The sequence below is a fragment of the Diceros bicornis genome, chromosome 13 (assembly GCF_020826845.1).
Source record: "Diceros bicornis minor isolate mBicDic1 chromosome 13, mDicBic1.mat.cur, whole genome shotgun sequence".
NCBI classification, from domain to species: domain Eukaryota; kingdom Metazoa; phylum Chordata; class Mammalia; order Perissodactyla; family Rhinocerotidae; genus Diceros; species Diceros bicornis.
Window position 1 is genome coordinate 33379623 of NC_080752.1, and position 27726 is coordinate 33407348.

At 48.9% G+C, this 27726-nt stretch overlaps 1 protein-coding gene across 1 annotated transcript in view; it reads left to right on the forward strand.

Moving 5' to 3' along the window:
• The window catches only part of FHAD1 (forkhead associated phosphopeptide binding domain 1), a 129414-nt gene extending 102203 nt beyond the window's left edge, over positions 1–27211 (forward strand). The window contains 10 exon segments of the mRNA XM_058552955.1: positions 1018–1102; positions 3288–3394; positions 5096–5255; positions 6410–6542; positions 10824–10953; positions 11524–11648; positions 14346–14441; positions 14873–15093; positions 15655–15820; positions 26650–27211. Of these exon segments, the coding sequence (XP_058408938.1) occupies positions 1018–1102; positions 3288–3394; positions 5096–5255; positions 6410–6542; positions 10824–10953; positions 11524–11648; positions 14346–14441; positions 14873–15093; positions 15655–15820; positions 26650–26766 (1340 nt within the window). The 3' untranslated portion in view covers positions 26767–27211.
• The last annotated feature ends 515 nt before the right edge of the window (positions 27212–27726 follow it).

A 27726-nucleotide genomic window follows, 5' to 3' on the forward strand; every position in this document is an offset into this window, starting at 1 on the left:
GTTTCTCAACCTTGGCAGTGTTGACTTTTGGGGCTGGATGAGTCTCTGCCGTGGGGCCGTCCTGTGCCCTGTAGGGTACTGAGTAGCATCCCTGGTCTCTACCCACTAGATGCCAGAGCACCCTCCACCCCAGTGTGACATCCAAAAATGTCTCCCAACATTGCCAAATGTCCCCTGGGGGGCAAACTCACCCCTGGTTGAGGACCACGGTCCTAGTCTCAAGCCAATTGACGAGCTGTCAGGGCTCACCTCATGCATTCATTCCCTCAGCACTCTTAATTAGGCATCTATTATGTTCCAAGGCACTGGGATTTGGTGATGGACAAGCCAGGCAGCGTCCCTGCAGTTAACCAAATTACTGCTCTGACGGTGACCCAGCATGACCCTCCACAGAGAGGGCATGGAGTGGGACTGTTTCCCAACCTAGGTCCAGGTCAGAGGGGGGATGTTTAAGCTGGGACCTGAAGGGTGACCACATCTTTGTCGCCCCACACTTAGATCAGTGCCTGCCATAAAGCAGACATTCCATGGGCGTCTGTTGAATGAATAGATGAGTGAGTGAACGTGTGGCTGAGTGGTGAGGATGGAAACAGGAAGGCAGTGGGCTGAGGAGGAAGTAGGAGGAGGGGACAGGACAAGACTGTTGTCTGAGCAGAGAGGAGGAAATAGGGCAGAAAGTGTGACCGAGTGGCTAAGGCTCCACCTCTCACCAGCTTAGCCGAGTGGTCACCCGCAGCTTCTGTCACTCCCGCGCCCGTTTCCTCATCTATAAATGGAGTTAATGATCCCTGCCTTATAGAGTAGCTGGAAAGATTTTATGAGCTGACATGGGGGCGGGGGGGTGGTGGCCAGCCTGTGACACAGAACACATGGTAGGTCTCTTTAGGAGGAGAGGCCTGCAGGGTGTAGGGAGCGTTTATAAGTTGGGAAAGATGCAGGTGTGTTGATAAGCAACGTGGAAGAAATGCATCCCTTGTGTGAGGACTGTAATAACACTCGCATGTCCCCCTGATTCAGCCCAGGAGAAGGAAACACAGCAAGACCCTCCCGCGGTGCCCCCGTTGGAAAGCAGCGCTAAAGACGCAGTCTGCGACCACTTGATGTGAGTACCCGAAGGGTGTATGAGCACAGACCAAAACCGCTGCTCTGGCCACGTTGTCAGAATCCCAAAAAGGAGTTGAGTCTCGGGTCTTCTTGATTCCCCTAGCAAGTCAGGATGGCGTCATGTAAAGATGTGGGTAGATCTATGTTCAAATCCCAACTCAACACCCTCCAGGTGTGTGGCCCTGGGCAAGTAACAGGCTTTCTGTGCCTTAGCTTCTTTGTTTTTAAAATCAGGAGGTACATGCTGGGCGTGTGGAAATTGCTTGGTAAATGCTAACTAATGCTATGGTTAGCTATTTTTCCTGAGTACCTGCTCAAGGCAAGCCCATTCCTGGGTATTATAAGCAGACAGTGGAGGTTTCAGACAGTGGAGACCACTTGGTGGAGTGGGGTCCTGGAGGGGCTTAAAAGTTAAGAGGTTGGACTAAATGACCTTGAAGATCCCTCCCAATCCAAAAGTCCATACTTTGAGCCTCAGGGAACTGACAATTTCCAGAGAAACAAAACCCATGGATGGGAAAGATCCAGAAAGCCACTGCCAAGCAGCATATAAACAGGAAGGCACTAATGTGATGCAGAGAAAGGATTCAGAAAGTTTCCCAAAGAAGACAAACCACCAGCCTGATCCTTGCACCAAATACCAGTTACCAAAGCCTAATGTCATTGGGGTTTTACCCTAAAAAGGCAAAGCTACCCAGCCTCCACGTTTTGAAAAGTTCCTAACTGAGTCCTCCTGGTCGGACTCTCTCTGAGGACAACAGTAGCCATGACTTGAAAAGAATCCACACCCACATTGCTCTTCTCTGGTCCACTATTAGCTTATGCCCGCCCTTGAGTCCTAAAGTTTCATCCTCAAATTGGAAGAGTTATAGCCAAGGAGATTAGATAGACAGGCAGATACGTAGACAGACAGACATGTACACACACACACATATGTATATGTGTATATATTTATAGTTATTTCCATTCCAATGATCACCAATCTTTTTTTATTTTGACATGTAACCTGCCAGTATTTTGCTTTATTTTATAATAAACACACGCACTGTGCCTTCAAAAGTCTATCTAAGAAGAGTCTGGATTTCAAAAGCCTGTGAACTCAAGTGACATTAATGCCTGCCCAAGGACTGAGGCTCTTGATCCCCTTCGGAATGTGCAAGACCACAGCTCCTCTTCCTGTCCCCAACACAAACACACATATAACATGTCCTCCTCAGGGCCGAGGTGCCCCACACCTGCTCAGAAATGCACCCCGTGTTCTTCGCACTTAACCTCTATCAAGGCCCCTCACCCTGCCATCATGCTGGCATGTCCCCCTTCCCGTGGAACACTGCTCCACTGCGCGTAGCCAACCTCCCTGTCAACCACCCTGAGCGTCGTGGTGCACAAGATGTCCTGCCCTCTGGGGTGTGATGGGGGAAGAAACTGTTCTCATCGCACCCTCTCTGTGTCCCCTTTGATTATCTGGGCCCCAAAGCCTACACTTCCTCAAAGGGTCCCATGAACACCATTCATCCACTGCTGGCCCCAACCCTCTCCATCAGGAATTAAAAGTAGCTGGTGAGAGAATGGGAGCCGTACTGTCCTCCTCTCTCTCTTCTTTCTCACCCTCAAAGAAACCCTGAACCACAAAAAATAATCTTCCCTCCTCTTTCCACCAAAGATCAAAAGTCCACAAGCATATCTATTCACGCTGACGGAAGCTCAGCAGGAAGAGGTGCCACCCACATGCAAGTCATATTTCAACCTCAGACCCCACCCAGCCAGGATCCTTTGTTCTATCTCAAAGTATTTCTTTTGAATGAAGGTGCATCAAAACGAATTTTTGTTTTGAGAATTTTTTCCCTCCCCAAAGCTCCAGTACGTAGTTGTGTATTCTAGTTGTGAGTCCTTCTGGTTCTTCTATGTGAGCCGCTGCCACAGCATGGCTACTGACAGATGGGTGGTGTCATTCCGTGCCCAGGAACGCAACCCAGGCCACTGAAGCAGAGTGCGCCAAACTTTAACCACTAGGCCATCAGGGCTGGCTCGAGAATTTTTAAAGGGGCATCCCTATCCCCCTTGCTGGGACTGGTATCACGTGGACCATCATTGGTTGGGGATCACTTTGCATTTGTTCTTGGCCCTTCCAGGCACCACGGAGACTGAGTTGCACTGACTTTGCCTTTTTTTGTGAATTTCAGAGAGGATTTATTGACTGCTCAGAAGGAAATCCTGTCTCAGCAGGAGGTCATCATGAACTTAAGGAAAAACCTTACAGAAGCCCACGGCCGAATGTCAGATTTGAGAGGTCTGTACAACTGCCTGTGTCTGCTGACTTCCTGACCCACTGCGAGAAAGGGAAGAAAGGGGCTCAGGAGTGAGAAAGCTTGGCACTAAAAATCCCGCTTGACCTCCTGTCCTGGGCTGTTCCAGCCCTTGAAACTCAGGGTCGGCAAAAGCTGCATCCTGGATATGGCACTGATTCCACATCAGGGGGCCACGGGGAGCGCTCTCAGAGGGCTCTGGGCCTCCGCATTTAAATGCAACTTTCTTCTCCGGGGAGAATCTCCTTCTGTCACAGAGGATTTGTGTCTGGGAGCAAAGGCTCGGAGGGCAATCGTGGGCCTTCGTGCGGCGGGCCAGCCTGCACAAGCCTAGCACTCGCCAGCTTCGGGACCTAAAGGAAGGTGTTCTCCCTGGGCCTCCCCTTCCTCTGATGCAGAGTCACCCCACACACACCCTCTTCCCAGGGGTGATGTGGGCATTAGGGGCCACCTAGAAGGGGCGAAATAACCCTGAGTTCTACTCTATTCTACCCAGACACTAACAAGTCTGGCTGAGTATTCCTACTTTGCTCTTCTTCTCTTCTCCCATCCTTTTATTCCCGCCTCCCTTCTTCCTGTTTCCATATTCCATCCCTAGCTTCTATCAAGCCAAAAGGCCTAGGCAGGCAGGAGTCAGGAGATGTAACTAGGTTTGGGGAAGTGGAGGGAGGGTGAGGAGGCTCTTCTTGTCTTGTCCCCATCTCAAAACCCGTGCATCCCAAAACCTTCAGTGGTATTTGCTCCCTGTGGCTGTACTTGTTAATGCTCCCAAGGCATTTGTGGCTGAATTTTTCAAAGAAGAATGATTTTTCCATACCAAGGTGTGAGAAAGTATAGTAGAGAGGTTACCAAGTCCAGTTCTAGAATCAGAAGACATTGGACCCAATTCTGGATCTGCTGTTTATTAGTTGCATGACTTTAGGCACATCACTTTACCTCTCTGAGCCTCAGTTTCTGCATCTGTGAAGTGGGATGTTAATAGTAACTACCTTGTAGGGTTGCTACAAAGATTCCAGGTAATGCAGATGTCTTAGTTTGGGTTTTCCCAGAAGCAGATCCTAAGGCCGGAATTCCACTGCAGGCAGCTTATTTGAGAGGTGATCCCAGGAAACAGCCGCAGTGGAGCTGGAAGTGAGACAGGAAAGGGAAAGCAGATAACGCCTGTGTTGTCAGTCAGGGGCCACAGCAGACACTGGAGCTTCGTTCTGCGGGGCACTGCCAGGGGACAGGGTGGAGCTCCCGGGAAGGAGCTGGGCCGTGCACTCGTCTCCACCTGTCTCTGGTTGGAGGCTGTTGCACCTGGCAGACACACGAGCAGAGCAGACTCCAGAGGCCTTAGAACACCCTCGGCAAACAGAGGCAGAAGCAGGCAGCTGCGAGTCTGCCAGAGTGCCCTAAAATGCCAGAGGCACATAGGCGGGGCCCTGACAGCATCTGCCCGTAGCGCCGGGGTAAGGCAAGAGCACCCTGTCTCGTAGACCCAGCGCTGGCTAGAAGGTGAGGCTGCTGTGCTATTTTGCTGTCGTTTGCAGACACGAGCAGGCCTCCTGGCCGTTGCTGAAGCCCCCCGAGAATTCCTGGAGGGTGGACCTGCCTGGCGGTTCTTGTAGGCCTGGCAGATCTGCTGTGGCTCTAGTGGAGACCCAAGTGGGATACCCCCTCACCAGCATTCATGTCACTCCCAGGGGAGCTTAACGAGAAGCAGAAGATGCAACTGGAGCGGAACGTGGCACTGGTCCAGCAACAAAGCAGAGAGCTGAGTGTGCTCAAGGAAAAGATGGCACAGGTGACCAGCCTGGTGGAAAAGAAGGACCGGGAGCTGGAGGTCCTCAAGGAGACGCTCAGGTGTGGTGGAAGGTGCCGGAGGAGCCTTGCACAGAGAGAAGGGGGCTCAGTAAATGCTGATTGAAGATTTGAATGGATGAATGAATGACACGTGTTTCATTTCTTCACAGCCTCATCAGTTAAAAAAGGGCTTTGCTTAGTTCTGTGCTTCTCAAACATTCCTTCCCAACATTCCAGATGACAGGTCTCAGCTTAAATGCCACTTCTTCCAGGAAGCCCTCCATCACTCACCCTCACCAAACATAGCCCAGGGCTCCTGCTCTGCCTGGGGTCCCTCAGCCCCTGCACTCCACTTCTCACACAGCCAGGCTGCAATTGTCTTTTTAATTGTCTGGCTTCCCCATGAGGACAGGGTCTGTATAGACCTTGCCTGATATCTACTCCCAGCATTCACACAGTGCCAGGCACATAGGGAACTTAATGAATATTTATTGAACAAATGTGTAAACTGGGGGTGTCAGAGGTCAGCTTAAAATCAATATAAAATACCATCATCCCATGGATTAGTCTAAAAAATACACGTGAGTTTCTGTTTTCATCCATAGCCTATCCATATTTTGCTGTAAGAATAATGTTTTCCCCAAGACAGGGTCGGTATGATTGATGTCTCGTGTATACCCTGTGGCTGCATGGCCTCGTGGCTCATGGCCAAGGCAGGTCCACCTAGCAGTTACAAAAATAGGCTCCAGACCCAGGCTGCCTGGGTTCAAAGCCAGGCGCCTCCACTTACAAGCTCCGTGATCACAGGCAAATTGCCGTGTGTCTCTTTCCTTGTCTGTGAAATGGGGTAAGGAGAGTCCCCACCTCATAGGATTGTTATGAGAAATAGAACGATTAACACAGACAAAGTGTTAGAAATAGCAGACACGTAGTAAACTCCCCTGTAGATGGCACAGCAGGCGTCCCGCAGAGCCAGTGTAGGAAGCGGGGACGGGTAGGTGCCTACCACCCTGGCCACTCTCCTTGAAGTCCCCTGAAACCAGATTCTCTAGAAATCTGTGGACAGGAGACGCGAAGGCTTGACATTTCCAGTTACCTGTAAAAATGGAGTTCCTTTTCCTGTTCTGCTGGTGATTGCAAAAGTAACTCGTGGTTCCCGGAACCTTGTGCTGCCGGCCAGGCTGCTGCCCGGTGACTCATCTTCTCTGCCCTAGGGCCTCCCAAGAGAAACACAAACTCCAGCTGCACAAAGAGAAGGAACAGAAGCCCGGGAATATGACGCAGATGTGTGACATCTCGGTGCAGATAGAACCCGTCCACACCGATATTTCCTTGAGCAGCCAAGAGGTGAGTGCCCGCCAGTCCTGGGCACCCAGGACATGTTAAGAAAGAGCCCAATGGTGGCTTTTGAAAATATTTTTGTTGTAAGTTCCAAAAATATTACTTGCTTGTGTGAAATGTATAGAGTAAAAAGCAGCAGTCCTGTCCCTCCGATGGCAGTCACCAGAGGTTACGGCTGTCAGCAGTTTGGCATGAGTGCCATCAGACTGTTTCCTCACAGAGGCCTCCATATCCTCATACAATCATGACTGTGCAATGGTTGGAGGCCAGGCTTGGTCCAGTTGGCCTGGGTTCCAATCCCAACTCCTCCATTCAGAAACTCTGTGACCTCGGGGAGGTTACTCTCTGCCAGTCCCCTCGTCTGGAAAGTGAGAATCACAACAGTCACCACCTCTTGGGCTTGTTGAGAAATAAATGTTATTTATACACACAAACCTATATATACGTATATTTATGTAATAGATCTTTTTTTGCAAAATAATGCTATCAAGCCACATATATCCTGCAACTTTTTTCCACATGACACTATTTGATGGGCATCTTGCAAGTAAGTCTGTAAAGATCTACCTCATTCTTTTAAATGGCTGCATAGAATTCCACTGTGACCCTTTTGTCCAACCAGTCCCCTATTGATGGACATTTAAGTTGTTTTTCCTTTGCACGATGCTGTAGTTAATATCATTGTACGTATGCAGAACAAATTCCTAGATGTGAAATTGCTGGGTCCAGAGACATCCTAAATTGTGCCTGATAGGGGCAAACTGCTTCCCAAACAGCCATCCCATTTATGCTCCATGGCGGTCTCCTGGTGAATTCTCTCAGGGTGCCTGCCCAGAAGCCTTTGTGTGCCTGGAAGTCCCAGCTGTGCAGCACCTGGGGAGCGAGAGTAAGAACAGCCTTCACCACGCCGTCCTCAAAGGTGGCACCCACATTCTGTCCCCGTGGCTGGGGCTGTGATGCTCCCCATTGTCCGAGGTAGGCTGACTGTGGGGTGCAGTGGTTCCTCGAGGCCTCGGGTGTCCTGGAGTCGGGGATATCCTTCTCCCCTTTGCTTTATGAAACCAGAGAGCGAGGCGTTTCAGTAACGGGCTTTGAATTTTCCCTTGGAAACGGGGCCAAATGTGTCAGCTTGCCTTCCTGCTTCTCCAAGATGCCTTTCCCCTGCCAAAGAGCAGTGAGCCAGGGCCGCACACAGCTTGAACGAAAGGGCCCGGCGGCCCAGCCAGCTGTCCTTGGCTCCCATCAATCTCTGTCCAGAGCACTTGAACAGAAGTGGCTCCTTGTTGCTCAGGGCGGCCACGAGCAGGGGCTACAGTGGGTCGGTGCAGCCGTAAGCTGTGCGGGGCAGGCAGCGGGTCTCACTCCTGTTGGAATCCCAAGCTCTTAGTGCAGGACCCGGCCCATGTTCATTCACTTGTTCAACAACTATTGAGTGCCTGCTGTATGCCAGGCCCTGTGCTGGGTGCAGGGGAGGGGGCACAAGGTCCCTGCCCACACCAGACCCCGTCCAACTCTGCACGTGTTTGCTGGAATGGATTGTTGACCGGATGCCCGTGATTTTGAGTTTCTATTATGAGGTGGGATTAGTTGAGGAGGAGGGGGGAGGGAGGCTGTGAGATAAAAGGAAGAAAGTATTTGTTCCTACTCAGAATGGTTTCCACACTCAAGCTACTTCCTGCTTTCTAAGCCAGAATGGGTCAGAGGGCTTAAGAGTTGTATGAGAAAGAATCTCCATCTTCTCTAAATAAACAAATTCCCAGAAGAGCCATGAGGAATGGTCACATGGGGCTCAGGCATGTTCTTCATGCGGAGGAGAGGCTGTCACCAGGCCTCGCTGCTGGGGCTGCCCCACCCCCGAGGTCAGCAGCTCCTGCCCTGCTCCTCTCCACACTTCTGCACACACATGCACACACACACACACACACACACACACACACACACACACACAGAGGACACTTCAGGTGTTTACTCCCGGGGCAAACATACACTCTCAAAGAGAGTGAGGCCAGTGGAGAAACGAACCAAAGTGGACTGGCCATGCAGCCTGTAAGCAGGCCAGAGGCAGGGACAGGGCCAAGCGAGGCCCTGGGGCGCAGCCGGGGCGGAGCGCCCCCTTCTCCCGGCTGCTCAGCCCTGGTCCCAGCTGGAAGGCAGGGGCAAGCTCCTTCAGGCTCCTGTTTCTGCCCTCAGTGCATTCACGCTCCATATTGATCGAGCATCTCCTGTGCTGTGGCACACTGCTGGGCCCCGGGAACACCAGTCTGCAACAGAGACAAAGACTTTGCTCTCGCAGAGCCCACAGTCTGGAAAGGGAGAGACAGGCCATAAACGAGGCAATATCAAACAAAATGTCCAGTGGGGATGAGCGCTGAGGACATACATGGCAGGACTCAGGGCAGAGAGTGACAAGGGGGTGGGGACTCTTTCGGATCTGGTGGTCGGGGAGGCCTCTCCAGGAGGAGACTTGGAGCAGAGCCTGAAAGAAGTGAAGGAACGAGACGAGGGCACGTGATGGAGGTGGGACAGCCCCAGGAGGACCTAAGATGGCGTTGCTGGGTTCTCCAGGGAGGCCATGGGCCTTGTACTCCCAGTGGCCAGGGTGGCTACCATGGGACCCAGAACATGTCATATAGGCCTTTAATAAGCATTTGCTGAATCAAAGAAAGAACAAGTGAATGTCTCTTTCCCTCTCTCTGCTTGTTCTCCTGGTAGCATCTATCACTTTCTGGAACTACTTACGTGCCTGTCTGCTCATTTGTCATGTCTGCCCCACAGAAATGAGCCCCCTGCAGCAGGGCCTGTCTGCCTGGTTCCCCCATCTCTCCCCACTGCCTAAAACAGTGTCTGGTTCTCTACATATACTTTTTGTTTGATTGTATGAAGTGAGCCAAAATTGTTATTTTTAAGATTGTTATAAAAGAATCAAATCGTCCATTTCTTCCCTTTCTTCCATTTTGATGGAGACCTTCCCTAGCAGTTCCGTCTACAACTGAAGACCATTCCCGACACCCATCCCATTGCCAACTTTTCTCTGTAACACTTACACTGTCCACCATATATTTTCCATGCTTTTCTTACTTATTGCCTGTCTGTCCACACTGGGAAGCAGAATCCATGACAGCAGGATTCTGCTGGTTTTGTTCATTGCTGAGTCCCAGAGCCTTGATCAAGGCTCAGCACACAGAAGTGCTCAATAAATCTTTGTGAAATGAATGAATGAGTGCATGAGTGAGTGGACGAGTTGCTTACCCTAGAGGAGCATTGTTTAATTTGGAGTCCATTACTGGGCTTCAGGGGTCCCTGAACCCCCAGAAGTTGTATGCAAATTATTTTGTGTATGTGAATTTTTCTGGAGGAAAGAACCCTGCATTCTTCTGAATCTCAAAGGGATGCATAACCCTTAAAAGATGAAAAAGGGGCCGGCCCCATGGCATAGTTGCTAAGTTCACACGCTCCGCTTCAGCAGCCCAAGGTTCAACGGTTCAAATCCCAGGTGCGGACCTACTCACCACTCATCAAGCCATGCTGTGGCGGCGTCCCACATACAAAATAGAAGAAGACTGGCACAGATGTTAGCTCAGGGCTAATCTTCTTCAAGCAAAAGGAGAAAGACTGGCAACAAGTGTTAGCTCATGGCGATCTTCCTCACCAAAAAAAAAAAGAAAAGAAAAGACCTTTCTTTGTCTGTGCCCTTTGTAAACCCAACTCTAGCTATGTGGCTGTTGGCTACCATATTGGATGGTGCAGATATAGAACATTTCCATCATCGCAGAAAGTTCTGTTGGACGGAGCTGTTCTAGAGACTCCGGAAGTCTCAGAGGAAGGTTTATCTTTCTCCAGACCAGCCAAGAGCCAGTCTATCAAATTCCTGCTAGCAAATATTAGACAGCCGTCCTTATTACCAGTTAAGAAGAAAGTATCATGTATTCTCTAAAAATGCCCCTTCTGAAGCAGAATTTGATGTGTTATTCAGAGATGAGACCCAATGACAACAAATAGAAACCCTGGCTTAGAAGGAAAAATAAATAAAACATGAGGAGGGAGCATAGAGAGGATCTTTTATTTATAGTGATGCTAAGTAGCAGGAAAGTTGGAAATCTCCTTAGATGTGACTTTCTTTCTGAAATGAAAAATTTAAATTCCTTCTCTGCTGAAGTCCCTTAATGGTATTTCCAAGGTACTGAGTGACAAGATTTCTGCTATCCATGAATTGTTCACATTTCTTGGAATATAATAGAGATATTCTCATCCCTAAGAAAGCTGCTATCTGCACCATTTTGGCCACAGGAGCAGTCCTTCAGTGATCTGGGGGCCAAGTGCAAAGGGTCCCGACACGAGGAAGTCATTCAGCGTCAGAAAAAGGCCTTATCTGAACTTCGTGCTCGAATTAAAGAACTCGAGAAGGCCTGCTCATCCAGTAAGTATCCTCCTTCCAGGTCTCCTTGTCCGTGCTCAGAGCCCCAGACTCTAGGGTTCACTTTAGGGACTGACCAATTTGCCAGACCTCCATCTTCTATCCCCATCATTTCATAACCAAAAGGACGTTGTAATACAAAAAAGATGGGCAGATATGATCTCAGAGTCAAAGGCAAGCCCTGATATTAAATAAATAGGATTTCATAAAAACTGACTACATTGTCCTTCTTTGTCTTATTTCACTGTGGCCCAGTGGAAACTTTGTCATGGACTAACACTGTGCAAGGATCGACTCTGGGGAACCTTCTAGAATACCCTGTGGAGAGGGGATAGGGCTCGCAAACATAGTGAGCTTGCTGCTGGGTGGAGCACTGGGCTGGGACCTCATACTTGCTGTGTGACCTTGGACACGTTGTTTAACCTCTTTAGGCCTCGGATTCCTCCTGCCAAGGGAGGGTGGTGAGGATTAGTACCGGCCTCTGGTAAGTGTCCGGTAAAGAGCAGCTGTGACTGTTACATGCGATAACTTCTTCCGAGCCTTTCTTTTGAGTCTCAGTTATTTCTTTTATAGATCGCAAGGACCACCTGCATGAATCATTTCTAGACTTAAAGCCTCTCCGAATGGAAAAAAAAGTCCAGAAAATATTGGACGTAAAACCTGATTTGCCAACTCTCTCAAGAATAGAGATCCGAGCGGTAACCAAAGAAAGTTTGTCTCTGCCGTGACTGACACGTGGAGAGGGTGGGCACGAGGGCAGACACTAGCCGTGTGCCCTGGCACGGCCGAGCATATGAGTGGTTCGGGGCCAGGTCCTTCCTAATGGGCTAGCATCTGTACCGACTGGTCGGTGCCTCGAGTACCAGTGGTGCAGTGTTTGAAAGGAAAGGCAGCCTTCCATTTCTGCACAGCATGATGTGTCATTGCATTGACCTTGGGCCAGGTCAGTCTCTGGTGGGCCCTCCTTTTCACATCATGTGTTATATTCTGCAGAAAATATTCAGCAGGCTAATTTATAACATTATGCCATGAGTTTGCCTAATATTTGCCTTTTGCTGTAAACTGAAAAACATGAACACGTAAGGGTAGCAGAAGGGAGCCATGAGTAGGAGGACACAGGTTCTAGCATCAGAGAGACCTGTGTTGGAATCCTAGCTCTGCAAGCTGTGTGACCTTGGGCAAGGCTATGAACCTTTCTGGAATTTCATTTCCCAGCTGTAAAATGATGATGAAAAAATTAAAGAAGATAATTATGTAAAGTGCTTACCCCACGGCCCAGCTCATAGTGAACACTTAAATAATAACTGTTATTATTATTAAATATTCTTTAAATAGTATCATTCAAGAAAACCTTCCTATCTTAAGGGGCATAGTTTTATTTGCCAGAACTTTCGGATGTAATTTGATTGATTGTTAAGTTGAAGGTGCCCTGTACCCTATATGGATGTTTGATTGACACATGACAATGGACAGTGCAGGTCAGCGTCAATCACAGGACCCACTGGGCGGGGCTTGCTACCACAGCTGGATCTAAACCATACATGGGCTGATAGAAGAAATAACAGAGTCATGCTATCTGTACCAACATTCTCCCCAAGAATTTTTCTAGATGTTTGCAAGAGATATGAGTCTTCAGAAATGTGTTGGTTTTCTTGATAAAATCAAACCCTCATTCTCCGAGGTTGGGAGTGGAGGGACAATCTCCAGGTGGGGAGCTCAGCTGGATCCCAAATCCTGACCCTCCTTCCAAGATTTACCTTCTCCTTAGCAATGACCCCTAATCCCACCACTGACACCAAAGAGCAGGAAACCTGCCAACTCTCTCAGAAGACCTCCGTCCTCCAGCGTTGGCAGTAACTAAAATTAAAAGAAGAAAAGGAGCAGGAAGGATAGCTGACATCTGTTAAGTGCATACTGTGTGCCAGGCATTGAGCTAAGCCCTTTACACGCATCATCTCATTTAATCCTCACAGCAGCCTTGTACCATAGTTGCTGTTGTTATCCCCATTTTACAGATGAGAAAACTTGAGGCTTCAGGAGGTCGAGTGCCTCCTGGTCACAGAATAATGAATGATGGAGCCAGGACTGTGTCCCTGGCAGTCCGTCTCTAGCATCTTACTAGTCTGCAGAGGAGAGGGTGGGGACTGTGTGGTTGAACCCTGTGGCTCAGACTTTTCTTTAGGTGACCCTCCTTCAGGAAAAGAGGGGGCATCTAGGGAGGGGTGCAAAGGATGCAGCTCAGGGGAGCTGGAGACACAGAGCGGCATTTCAGGTTCTCTTTGCAGCAGATCAACCCAGCATATTATCATCTTCAACTACCCTCTTTATTGTCACCACTATAGATATAAATAAATACGTCCACTCTTGTCTGTCATAGTCACTTTTGGGGCCTTTATATTTTTATAGTTGGGGTTTTTTTTAATCTCAGAGATTTGTAGTAGTACCAGCAAATGCTATGGGCCAAGAGATGCTCATGGAAAGCACTTAAGCCCAATTTCGTTTTCTAAGGAGATTTATTATGGTTATTTATGGTCCTTCAGACTCTCTGATCAGTCTGGTGGCTTTTCCACGCAGTCGGCTGGGGCTTCCAGCATCCAGCCGGCTAATTAGGGTCTTTGTGAATGCACAGCTGTAAATGCCATCCTGCATTGTCTCTGGCGTGGGTCTCAAGTGATGCTCACTCCCCAGGTTCCAGCACTAGGAGAAGGTTTGGCCAAATTTTGTGAGGGTATAGTTTCCACTGCAAGAAAGTGAGATTCCTTTAATAAAAGGGGGGGGGAGGCGCTATTTTCTATTTAACGTTCATTCATTCATTCAACAAACATGCCCACTATGGGCCACTCTGTGCCAGGTGCCATGCTGGGCACAAAAGTGAGCAAAAGTAACACAGTCCTGTTTTTCTGAAGCTTGTTGTGTAGACCAGAGTTTCTCGACCTCAGCACTACTGATATTTGGGGCCAGGTGAGTTTGTGTGGGGGACTGTTGTGTACGCTGTGGGATGGTTAGCAGCATCCTTGCCCTCCACCCACTAGATGCCAGTAGCACTCCCCACCCCCAGCTGTAACAACCAAGATTGTGTCCAGGCGTTGCTAAATGTCCCGGGGTGGGAGGGGAGACAAAAACCACCCGTGGTTGAGAACCTCTGGTAGAGGGAAGACAGACAGTGACCAAAAAACAGGACAAGTGATGTGTCATTTCCAAAAGAGTCGTGCTCTGAAGGGTAGGAACACAGGTATAAGAAAGCAGCTGACAGAGGAATCTTAATGGAGGGTCAGGGACTGAAATGAAATCAACCCCCTCGAGTTATCCTCTGGTGACCACACAGTCTTTTAACTTCCGGATGTAGAAATTCATAATGGAATGCCAAGAGAGTTTTTATCTCTTTTTTATTTCAGCCTCAAAATGGCCCTTGCAACTCAGGGTTCATCCCGGCCATGGAGATGTCAGGGAAGATGGATGTGGCTGAGGCTTTAGATCTCAGTGAAAAGCTGGTATGTGCACACAGCGTCCGTCCCCTTCCTGTCCACAGCTGGGCCCCGTGCAGTCACCGTTAACCACGGGGTAGCTTAACTAAACATCAACCTCCCATCCATAGTTAGTTGTTATAATGTCTCTGCAAGACCTGTCTACTATCCTAGCATGGGTCGGGACTGCCTAGCCAAATTCCTTGAGAAACCGGGTAGTTAGAATGAATGTTTATATCTGTTGTTATTTTTTCCCCTGGTTCTCAAAAAGGCATAGCATAAATGGATGTGGGGAAAATGAAAGTGGTTCAAAGAGCCCCAGCTGCACTCATTTCCAAGTCATATGTTTGTTCTCTGCAATGGCAGAAAATGAATGAACAGAATTAGCCGTTTGCCTCCTTAAGCGGCCACCAGCTGTCTTGGTCCATCGCTCTCATCTGCGAACGCTTTCCTTGCAGTACATGGACATGAGCAAAACGCTCGGGAGTCTCATGAACATCAGAGATATGTCAGGTCACGTGTCCATGAAGTACCTCTCCCCAAAAGAGAGGGAGAGAGTCAACCAGCTTCGACAAAGGGACCTGGATCTCGTGTTCGATAAGATCACGCAACTCAAGAACCGTCTAGAGAGAAAAGAAGAGCTTTTGAGAGGATACGAAAAAGACATTGAACAGCTCAGGTACCACCCATGTCCCCACGGAAAGGCCCAGGTCTCCATTCTCCCGGCTACATCTCAGGGCAGCAGCAGACACCGAGGTCCGGGATGGGAGCACAGAAGGCCTGGGTGTGGAATAACTAAAATATTGGCAGGGGGCACAGGACGATGACTAGGGCCTGATAGAGACACGTCTCTCGTGAGAAAGCAGCAATTGAAGCACTCAGTTTTCTCCATTCTCTACTTTCTTCGTGAATAAGCTGCACCTTTTATGAATTTTGACTTTGTTTCGCCATTTGTGTACTCTTGGTAGTTCCATCACCTTGTCAGTGTCGCAGTTCCCCCATCCTCTCTGGGAAATGGCGGGGCTGGGAGCATATCCTTGGCCACCCTCCTGCTCTGTGCATTCAGCTGATTATTTACTCTGCCCTCTACTCCCCAAGTCTTTGTCATTCTCTCCCACTGGGGATGAAAGCACTAAGTTAGCCACATGTGGAAGTACTTTGAGAATCTCCCAGGTCAGGGACGTTGATGGTGCGCGAGAAAGATGAGGGGAAAGAGACTTTGTCTCTCCCGTACGCTCAGGCAGAGCAAAGTGTCCGTTCAGATGTACCAGTCACAGGTGGCAAAGCTGGAGGACAACATCTGCAAAGACGCGGAGGAGAAGGCGCTGCTGAAGGAGGCCCTGGAGCGCACAGAGCAGCGGCTGCACCAGGAGAAGAGGGCCAACAGGGCCATCAGGCAGCAGAAGGTGAGCGGTCCCTGCTGGGAGCAGACCCTCTGAGGCTGCCCCTTGGCTCCCTGTAGAAATGGCAAAGTGAGGTTCCAGGGGGATCCAGGTAGCGCAGAACACATTCACTGATGCAAAGGAAGGTGGCAGAATAGCTTTAGCACCAGACAGACCTCGATTTAGAGCCTGGCTCTGCCTCTTACTGTGTGACCTCAGGCATGTTTTGTAACCTCTCTGAAACTCATCTGTATTTTTTTAAATGGTGGCTATTATTTTTTATTGTTCTGCCGGGTCCTGGGGATACATAGATGACTAAGCTCTCTGAGAACAGAAATTTGGGTACACTATTCTGAGTGCACAGAACATAGGAGACACCCAATAAATATTTGGTGAATGGATGGATGGACAGGTTGATGAGTGGATGGATGCACAGATGGACACTGGATCAATGCTTGGAAGTTGGATGGGGGTGGATGGATGTCCTTGAAGAACATGTGCTTTAGTGCAGAACAGATATGTAAAGAGCGGACTTCAGGCTGATTTAATGGGGTAAGGGCTCTGTCTAAAGAGTGCTGGAGACTACGTGGTCCAGGGGAGGGCACTCAGCCCCGCCTAGAGCATTTGGGGAGGGCTTTCCAGGTGATGATACCTGCACTGAGTTGCAAAGGAGAATTGGAGTTTGTCCACCGAAGGGAGGGACTGTTGTGCATTCCAGGCTGTAAGAACCACAGAGGATGGGCATGAGGGCGAGAGATTTGCCTTCTGGCATGAAGTCGGTAGTGGCACTGGCTTGAGAAACCAAGACTGAGACTCAGGCTGGTGACCCAGCCAAGAGAAGCCACCTCTTCCCCCACCCTGATATCTCATCTGTCACTTGGCACAGGAGTCAGTCAGTCCTAGGTTCAAATCCCCCCACTTATTCACTGTGTGACCTTGTGCAAATCTCTTCTCCTCTCTGAGCCTTGCTTTCCTCATCAGTAAATAGGAGCTAACAGCCCCTGCCTTGCAGGGTTGTTGTGAAGATTGAATACAATGCAGTATCCTTCACTCGCTCTCTGTGCTGAGCACTGGAACAGTGGCTTCTAAATAGAACCAGATTCTCTTTTGTCCTTAACTCCTGCCTAAGGTAGAGAGATCTCAAGGCGAGGGTGAGGCAAACAAGGAAAATTGCCACCTCCTCCTCACGACCCCCTACAGGCACTGGGCTCCACCAGTGCTTGGCAGCCATGATCGGGTTTATTAATGCCTCTGATAGCCCTGCCTGGTTGGTCCAATGATGAGGAATCTGAGCCTCAGAGAGTTAAGAGACTTGCCCAAGTTCACAGAGTAGCTGGTAAGTAGATCCTAGACCTGGTCCCAGGTCTCTCTGACCCTAGTTCCTGCGCTGTCTGCTGAGCGCCCCCATTCTCCTTGTAATTGTTAGTTTTTCTAATTTGGGGTTGTATATTTGTGTGTGCATGCTTGCATGTGTGTGTGTATGCGGAGTGTGTGTGTGTACAAGTGTGTATGTGCATGTGTGTGTATTTGTGTGTGCGTGTGTGCGCGCACACGTGTGTTGTCTGCGTGAGCTCTAAGGAGGCCAAGCAATAGAAGGTCATTGAAGGGAGCCCTCCTCCCCAGCCAGGAGGCACTGCTCAGATGAGTTCCTTGCAGAAGCCTGCCCTCCACCCTGCAAATCTGCCAGACACCAGGCTCCCTGGCTGGTAGCCCCAGAAATGAGAGCAACCGTCCTGCTCTGAGAGAGCCCCGGATGTGGCGTTTCTAGATTTCACGGCTCTGAATTAAACATCACAGGCCTCAGTCTGCGTGTGTCATGGGGGTGCCTCAGGCAGAGGAGAGCTTCCTTTCACACCAAGCAGTGCCAGGGAAAGCTGGGCGGGTCACAGAGCTCTGACTCTTCCTTTGATGTGCCTTCCGGAGAGCTCACACCTCCCTGAGGCACCCCCCCACCCAGGGCTTGGCGGGCTGGGCCCCAAAGCAGAGACACCAGACCACAGAATGGGACAGCAAAGGGCCTAAAACAGGCCATTGTCATGTGCTGGCTAAAAAAAATGTAAGAAAACCTGAGGATTTACATAATCAGGCTTCCCAGGCATTATTCATGGACTGCCTCATTCACACACAATGCAAGGGCCGTGCCAGCCTGTTTGGCACTAGACACCCTTCAGCTGAGAAGGATCTGAAATGGCCAAATTGAACCTGTGTCGGAGTCCCCAGAAGAGCGAGAGCTGGGAACCTTCAAATGCGTGGAATTCACAATTTAGGGAAAGGTTTATAAGAACTATAGCTACAATCATGGCGACGCTGATGGAGTTATTTATTGAGCCCTTACCAAGTGGCAGGCACCTGCTCCACACTGCACACACTCCACCTTTCCCATCGCATGCAATGCTGGCGAATACCAGCCCATTCGAGAGACGAGAAAACTGAGGTTGACAGAGGGTAACGGTACCTGGCTACTCCGCAGCAGAAACAGGATCCCACCCAGCCCTGCTGCTCTCCCCAGCCTGCATTCACTTTTACACGCCATTCCTCTCTGCACCCCCCTTTCCAGGGCTTCGCCCTCATTCTCCACTCACTGTTGCCCCTGGGATTTTCCTTCCAGGGCTCAGGTTCACATTTAAGGCTTGTTATTAATATGTTGTCAGAAATTTCTGTTTATCAGAAAACAAAATAAATTTTTAAGGTTTGCTGTGTTCTAAAGGGAACTTGTATACATCTGTCTTGGCATCAGTTCCTTCCAAGGAGCATATCTTCATTTTTTAAATGGAAGTTAAAGGAAAATAGAATTCCTTTTTGTTTTAAGTTTTACGCCTAATATTTTCACAAGGAGCCGTAATTTTTTCAGTCTCCTGTATAAAATTTCACCCATCACAGAGATGGGATGGTCAGAGCACTAGGAAATGAAATTACTTGCCTTCAGCTTCAGAACCAACCCAGCCCTCCTGAAAAATGTAGTTTGTAGTTTTAATGTTTGAACGTCTTTTTACCAAGCAGAACTTTCCAAAATCAAAAGTCATACTTCCATACTAATATCTTTGGCTGTGAAACTGAGACTTGATATAAAATGCTGGGAAAATCTCAGTGCTGGGCATTCACAGAGGACCTTGTGGTCATCGGCCTCCTGACTCTGGAATGCCCTGGGTCCGTAGCTCTCTCCACGTGACAGAGTGACAATGGCCCCGTGCGCTTCCACGTCACTAGATAAGGCAGCATGTCTCTCAGAGTTCGGAGGCGGACTTTGGAGTCAAACAAATAGGGTTCGAGCCCCACCTCTGCCCGTGAGTGACCCTGAGTAGTGGCTTGACCTCTGTTTCTCAGATTCCTCAACAAAAACAACCAAAAATGGTCACAGCAGGCCCTAGTTCGTGGGGCAGCGGGAGGGTTAAGCGACATTGTGCCGCAGTGCCTGGCACGCAGCGAGCTCGGTTACTGGGGGAGAGAAAAGGCTCACGGATGGTGGGGCGAGTCCTGCGTGTCTTTCAGAGCTTCCCGCCCGCTGACATGCTCCGCAAACCCCCAGACACTTTCCCGGGTCCTCCCAAAGCCGGCAGCTCTTTTGTGAAGCTCTTTTCTATTTGGTGAATACAGCGAAGGCTACAGCCAAGAAGGGGCCCAGATACTTTTGTGAATGGGTGAAGGCTGGAATTTTCAATAGGAGAATTTTAAATGCATAGAAGTTGCCATTTGAGAAGCACGCAAGCCCCTTTTAGCCCTTTCTTAGGGCTTGAAGTGTGAGAAAGTCTCAAGTGCCCCGGCTGTTGCTGGCAAGGGAAGCCGCTCAGCTCTCCTGCCGATCAAATCTCCAGCCAATCAAATCCTGGCCGAGGGGCGTGGCCACAGCTTTGCTGGGGCGCGGGGGAGGGGGGGGGAGTGCGGTTGTCAGCCAGGCTGGAGTCCCTAATAGTCTCTGCTTAATTAGCTCAGATCCCTCATCTTAGCACATAGGACCACTTGTTACATGTTGTTATACCATCATCTATTTATTCTATTTAAATCACTATTTTCCAAAATTCTCTTTGGCCCAGGTATTCTCAAGATCCTGGTTTCCTCAGTGCTACTTGTGTGTTTTTGACAGAGAAGTGGAAATGGGCAGATGTTGTGTAGGATGAGAATGGGATGGGGGGGTGGGGGGGCTGGTACCCATCCATCACACAAAGACGAAGAAGTAAAGTGTGGTTAGCGTGGTGCAGCATAGGGATAGAAGAGGCTGAAGACCCTCGCCCGCCCCCCATCCTCTGCCCACCAACTCCAGTGAATCCCAGCGTCTCCTAGAAACCGCAGAGGTGTGGTCCCAAAACGGAACAGGCAGGGACACACTAAACGCTCTCTTGCTCACCTGCTATTTTCACTCAGGAACGTTTAGAGGATCACGAACAGAGAAATGCAAAAGAATCAACACCTTGCAACTGTTCCTTCAAAGAGAAAGAGAGGCAGGTATGGAGAGGCTTTCTGATCTTGCAGCCAGACGGAAAGTAGATACAGTATTTTCAAAGGGTGAGACGTTATAGAGTGTAAATGCAGGCAAGTGCTGCCTGAGGAACAGCCACACACCTCTGCTCCCTTCCCTTCCCCCACCTGAGCCCCTGCCCCTCCCCCGCCTGCAGTCTGAAGGAATGACCTAAGAGAAGAGCGAGCATCCAACCCAGTGTCTGAGGGTGAGAGGAGGCAGAGGGAAGCCAAGGGTGGTTTGGCTGTTGGGGCAACCGTCCTAGGCTCTAAATCTTTTCGGGACTTGGAGACAAGGTCATAAGAAAAGAAGAAGAAGGGAGGAGTGGGGAGCCCCAGGAACCCCTGTCCTAAGAATGAAATAAGTGGGTGAAGTAAGGGAGAAAAGTGGGTACAAAATGGAGCCAGAAATGAGGATGAAAGTGCCAAGTGTAACAACCCGCTCACCTGCCAAGGGGGCGCCACATTTGATTAGGGGCTTTCTGGCGGCCAGTGGGAACTGGAAAACCCAGCCCGGTCCAGAGTTCGCTGTGTCCACGAGATACGACAGATGTGATGCTCAGCAGTGTTCATAGAACAAAGACGATCCTGGATTTTCCCCTAGAGTGGGCATCGTGTGATATAACGAACATCTCTAAGAATAGCAATGCGTTGTTGGCCGGGCCATGTCGGAGAACAGCTCCTAAGACACGCTGATGTCATCACATCCCAGTGAGTTCAGTAAAGTTCAGGAAAAGCAGGTGTGCAGGTGCCAGGCTCTGCCCGTCAGTGCTCAGCTGTTCACTGATGGGACTTAACCCAGGAAGATATTTTGGAGCAATGTTCAAACTGGGGTTCCTTGGAGCCCTTGGGTGCCATGGAAAGGTGTGACTCTCAGTGTCCACCCCACACACACATACACACCTTGCTTCCACCAGAGAAGCTCTGGATTTGGATGGCAACTGTCTTCGGAGTTTAGTTCCTCTCAACTGAGTCTGTGATGAATAATGAGTGGCCGCGGACTCAAAATGCCTGGAGGGCCACTGTCAATTAAGTATAGGCCCATGAGCCTCATAGACAGTGGCTCTGAGGGTTGAGTTAGCACCCTTTTGTGAGACTGGAGGGACATACAAGCACCGGCGCCCCTGTCCCCGAAAGACGGCCTTACTCACTTCCTCCATGAATGCCCAATAGGGTTGCCAGATTTTGGGGAAGACAAAACAGGATGCCCAGTTAAATGTGAATCTCAGATAAACAACAAATACTCACTTAGTATAAGTGTGTCCCAGATATTGCAAGTGATTTGTTTTCATTCTGAAATTCACGTTGAGCTGGGCATCCTATATTTTATCCCACAGCCCCGCCAGCAAACATTTACTGAACACCACCTGGATGCCAGGGGGGAGGCTCTGAGCAGACGTTGCAAAATGGCAGCCCTCAGATATGTTTCATTTGGCTCATAGGGTTTTGTGTTTTCAGTAACATTTCAAAATAGGGCACTTTCATAGAATACTCTGGATTTCCAGCTTCTCTGGGCAACTCAGAAGATCTGGTGACACTACACTAGGGACACGAGGCTCACATTCCCACAAGCCGCCATCTTCCAGGCCCCTTAGAAAGGCGCTGGGCTCGTGGGTTTGCTGCCGTCCCCATCTGGCTCACTTCACCGGCTCTTTCTACTTCCCTGGCCCCTCCAGGCTGCAGGTTGGTGGCCCTGGCAGATGCTCAGGGCTCTCAGGTCCCCTTCCCGATGCCCCTGCGCATTCACCTGCTGGAGTGTCAGTCTGTGAGGGAGGCCCCAGCTCCCTCTCACTTTTGTGTCCCCAGCACCTAGGGGACGCTAGCTCTTCCGCAAACTGTCTCTGAGGTGCAGGGTCTTGAGGAGCCCAGGGTCAGCAACAGTAATCACACCCCAGGGGGACGGCAAGCTCCACATTTGCCGTGGTGCTGGCCTCCGCCAGGCTCCCGCAGTCCCTGAGAGGGAGGTTAGCCACTGCGGCTCGTCACGCCTGGGCCATTGGGTGGAAACCCAGTGGACGTCTACAGCCTCTTCCGCTGATCTGGGAGGCTCTGCTTCCAGCTAAAGCAGATTTGTCCTCCAAGAGGAGTACAGTGTTCTTTGAGGGCCCCTCGGTTCACCAGCCTTCTCCTCTCGGATTCCTCTGGAACCTGGAACAGAGATCTCTAAGGGGCCAGCAGGACAGTGTAGCATTACCCAAAAGCCATGCCCCCTGCTGCATTCTCACCCCGGTCCCTAGGAAGATCCCCCAACATCCCATCCCAATCAGTAGCACCCGAAAGTTGAGAAAAATCCATTTTTCTTTGATGCACAAAGGCAAAGAAGAACATAAGGTAAATTTTGTCAATATTCTTTCTGTATTCAAGAGACGAGTGTTTGTAGAGACAGTGAAGAACAAGATGCAGAACTCAAATTTCCAGGTGAGCCGGAAGAAGAGAGAAAGCAGTAGGACATCAGCAGGGAACCCGGCTGACAGTAACACCTCGTCTGTTGTGTGTTGACCATTTAGTAAGTGCTGAGTACAGAGCTAAGCGCTCGACACACACTATCTCATTTAATCTTCACAACGACCCAATGTGGTGGATATTGTTATCATACTCAATTATCAGATGAGGTGTCTGCGGCTCAGAGGCGTAAAGTAATTTGTCCAGAGCCACACAGCTAAGTAGGAAAGCTGGAAGTCAGTGCAGATCTGACACCCAGGTGAGTGCTGCTTGCCCTCCATTAGGTAATAAACCTCCAGGTAATAAACCTGATATGTTTCAGGTGGCATTTCTCTTGAATTTCAAGGAAGCATCTTCTAGAATACTCTTTTTTTAAGAGTCGAGAATCAAGACTATAAAGTCTTAAACGTGTTGAAACATTGCCATTCACCATTCAGCCCTGGAACTGGAATTGACCCAATCCACATTCCCACTTTGCAGAAAGGAGAGGCGAGCTTTCAGGAAGCTTGAAAGCTAAACACATTTTGGTTGAATAAGAAAGAGGAGGTATATTTGAGTTTGATGAAAGGCCACAGTCATTCAGAGACAGCAAAATTATTACTGGAAAAGAATGAAGCTATTCTAGGTGAGGGACACTTTGGGAGAATAGAAGCGTCTTCTCAACCAACACCCTGTGCTAAGACTAGAAGTGGTTACTGCCCAGAGCAGGAAGTTAACAGGACAGAGAGCGTCCTGAGGGTCTCTCTAGATCTGAGACCTTTGCTACCCTGCAAAGTGTGAATGAGTGGGAGGCTTGTCACTTACTCATCCATAATATATGGCTGAGCAGGAGCAGGCAGAGACCACCCTACAGCTAGGTTCTGTCTCAGGACCACTTGGGCATGTGAGATAACAGAGGAGATGTTAGCATGAGCCCTGGATGTCATAGGAACATTGTGCTTCTCTGAGAAGTGAAGCCTCTGGAATTTCAGGCCACCTCTGATCTTACAGAATGTGGGCAGTTGGTGCTTCACCTAAGAGCAAACAGTGAGCTTCCTGTTCTTCCAACCCTCCAGCCCAAGCTTCGAGGTCTGGTGTCTAGGATCTCCTCAGTACAGAAAGGTTTCCTCCAGGTTCCTTGCAAAGTGTGGCTTGGGCGTCTCCTTCCTCATAGTGTGCCTTGAGTCCTTAGGGTGATAGAGTCATCATGACCACCTTGAAAAAGACAGGACATGTAAAATCTTTTTCAGTCTTGCCCGCTCATGAAAGAGTCTCCATCTCCAGCGAGCTTCAGAACTGGCATCTCCTTTCTTTTTAAGGCCTACGGGTTTTTCTTCTCTGTCCTCCAAAATGCCATTCAATGATTTTATTATTTTTTTCCACTGCAGCTAATGGTCCTTTATAATTGTGAGTTGAATGCTAAAGAGGAAAATCTTCTAATTAACAAATATTTATTGAATACCTAGCCTAGGCCACTTACTGTGCTGGACACTTGGCATGGAAGAGTGAACAAAGAGATAAGAGTCCCACCCTCGTTCATTCACAAATATTTATTGAGAGCCTATGATGTGGCAAGTTCTGTCCAGGTGTTAGAGTCTGATCATAAATTCTCAATAGGGGCAATATCACCCCGGAAGAGTGAAAATTATTTTTTTTAATGTAGAAAGCACAGATACATATATACAGTGCTATCTGTAATATTAAAATTTCATGGAGGTGGGAGCGATTAGGGAAAAATGTCTAAGTCTCCTTAGGGAGGGACAATAATGAAAAAAAGTGAGAAACGCTGAGTTAGATCAATGAAGAAACACACAAAACTCCCTTCTTTTCTGGCCTACATTCTGGGGCCATTAAAACAAAAAACTAAATGCAAGTCATGATTAAATAATTACTTTGTACAAAATGTTTTGAGGACAAAGTCCGGTGGACTGAGCTCAGGAACATATTTCAGAGGGACCCACCCGGTCCAAGGGCCAAGAGAGGTCTCCCCAAAGAAGGAATGTTTAAATGAGACCTGAGGTTGTGCAGGAATGGACTGGGGTCTTTCTAGAGCCAATGCTTGCAGTTACCTGAAGCAGCCACTCTCGTATGTCCTGAGTTAATTTCCAGTGAATTTCCAAATTTGCAATTTGGGTGTCGCTATTGAAATGACTGGCTTCTATCCTTGCCTTTTCATTCTAAGGGTGAGGCATGTGCTCCAAACATCCAAGCTGAATTGGTGGTGCTTGCCTGTGGTCCCAGGTTTAGTTCAGGGTGGACCCTGCCCGGTTTCCCCTGCCCTTCCTGCCCACACTAGCATTTTCACATTTCCCGTTCACCATCTCTTTCTCTTTCCAGATCAGACATTCCCATTGTCTGCCTTCTGCTGCCCCCGCCCTTGTTGCTGCAAAAAGTGGACCGAAGCTCGCTCTGTGTTGCTTCCCAGCCCAAGCTCCTGGCAGACCTGGGGGCGGGGGGACGTTGGCACTGGGGACTCTCTATTTTTAACAAACTCCCTGGCTCCAATTCCGACAGCAGCCCCACACCGGGTCAGGGCACTGGCATTTGGGAACCATCCACAGCCAGCAATTTTATTGAAAATCAAATAATGAGGACTATAAAGAAAAGGTGGTTTAGAGAAGAAAGGTTTTCGACATTTGCTATCTGTTCTCGTTTCGCCGGGCATTCCAACCAGGATTTACCTTGTGGGCCAGTATAGAGATGTCAGCCCTTCTCACCCTGAAATGATTTTGTACCCAGTCTTAAAACACCTTCAAGGCTCCTGTCAGCCACTGGCACAGGTCTCAGGAGGTGATTCTTAAACTCATCTTAAAGTGAAAAGAGCTCAAGACATGGTCCTAACAGCCCCTTCCATTAAAATTGACCCAGAATCTTTTCCTCTTAGCCCCCAAGGAAGACAGGATAGATACTCTGGGCCCTGTTTGACAGATGAGGAAACCGAGGGTCATGTAGTCAGTGGCAGAGCTGAAATTCAACTACCCACTAGCCCTCTGCCCCCAGGGGTATATGTGTCATAATGGTTGGAGTCAAAAACTTCCAGGAAGTGGGGTTGGCAATTTGAAGCTTGTTGGGAAGAAACTCGCAAGTTACAATCGTATCTACAGTATGTACAGAAGTGTGTGAGAGAGAGATTCTTGAGTTGCAATTGGTAGAAATCTGTTCAGAAAGAGGGAGGGGCTTTTATAAGGATACAGGAGTGGGGACCTCATAAAAACTAAGGGCTGAAGGAGTGTCTGGCCTCAGAAGACAACTGATAAGCCTTCAGATCCCAGACAACATCTCTCTTACACACACACACGCACACACACATCATATCTCCTCTCCACATCTCTCTGTATCTCTACTGATCTCTTCTCTCTTCCCAGTCATGTGACAGAAAGGGATGACCTCATAGTTCCTCAGTTCAAAGGACCAGCCCAGGGAGTGAGTAGCATCTCAGAGCCCATAACCCCAAATCCCGGGAGTGATCATCGGAAAAGCCCAGCCTGGGCCAGGTGTCCAATCAGCTAGGACCAGGAGTAGAGTCACACGTGTGGCTGCCAGGAGGGGCGGGGCAGTGCTCAGGAAAGGGTTAGACAGGCCCCCTCGAATACTCTGCATTTTCTCTTCCTAAGACATCAGAGATATAAGACACATTCAATTCAGTCACAGCTGTTCAGGAGAAAGAAACTCCATCCAATGACTGTGCCCATCATAAGCAGCTCCTGGTTTCAAAGACATGAAAATGTAAAAAGGGAAAACATTATCTGTACATCTGGAACGGTGTACGCCAAAACACAAATAATGCTTACCTTTAGGTAGCGTGATAATGGTGGACCATTTTACCTTCTTTTTGTTCATATCTGTGTGTGTGTGTGTATATAAATTTTTTTTACAACATATATTTTGAGTAAAATTTAAAAAAAAACATTTGAGTGGAACATTTTGGGATCTTGCTGCAATTAGAGTGTTTGTGCATTTGCTTCTCTTGCTCATTGAAGGTTGCAGCCAGAAAAGCTACCCCAAAGATGGACCAAGAAAGAGAGACGCTGAAGAGAGAAGTATCCAGCAAATGCAGCCAGAACCTTCTGTTTTCCAAGCCTGGTGGAAAGAACTAGAAACGTCATCCCACCGGGCCTTGCGTGATCCTCCATGAGTCAGTGTGACTCTTCTGTGTCAAAATACTAAGATGCTTTTATAGGACTTTAAAGGTTGTTACCCTACTGTGTTGCTTCCTAGACTGGTATTTTGCACAATATGGATTTTAGTGTGTGGGGAGAGGGGTTCTTTTTAAAAATACCTACGAATGTATATATACTCAGGCATATGAAGAATGTAAGTTTGAAACCCAGACTCCTAGGCCTGGTGGATACAATTATGTGCTTCCACATTTGAGTCTTGGTGTACCCAAATGTCACACCTCCAAGGAGCTCCAAGAAACCCACAGCTGAGAAACCCAGGATGTGTACTGGGGCCACAAGACAGAATGGTAACCTCAGGGCTCTTGGGGACATCGTATAGTGCATTTATATCTGAGTTTATTATAATAAATTTAGAACAATCCGTTTTATCACTTTCATAATAATGACTAACATTTCTATGGCACTCTGCAGTCTTCAAAACATTTCTCATCTGATACTGCCCCAAACCCTGGGAGGTAAATAGTATTATGTTCCCCATTTTACAGATGAGGACGCTGAGGCCCAGAGAGGTTAAATGGCCTGTCTGTAATCACACAGCTAGTAAATTCAAGAGTTGCGTCTGGAACCCAGGTTTCTAACTCCATCTCCTACTGCCCATTCTGCTACACCAAGATGGCCCAGTGGTTCAAGTCCCAGGCCATAAGGACAGACCAAGTACCCAGTTACCAAAGAGCACACACTGCCCGGGTGGACACACCCCATTTTCATGGTGTTTGGAGAGAGCGCCATTTTTCTTGCTCTACTCCCTGCTTCTCTCATATTCTGCTCTCTCTCTATCCATCTGTCCTCCTACTGCCCTTCTTGTATGGCCGGGAGCGACAAACAAAACGGGAGGAAGAGCCAGAAGTCATGAATAGCACTTATTTTTTATTTTTA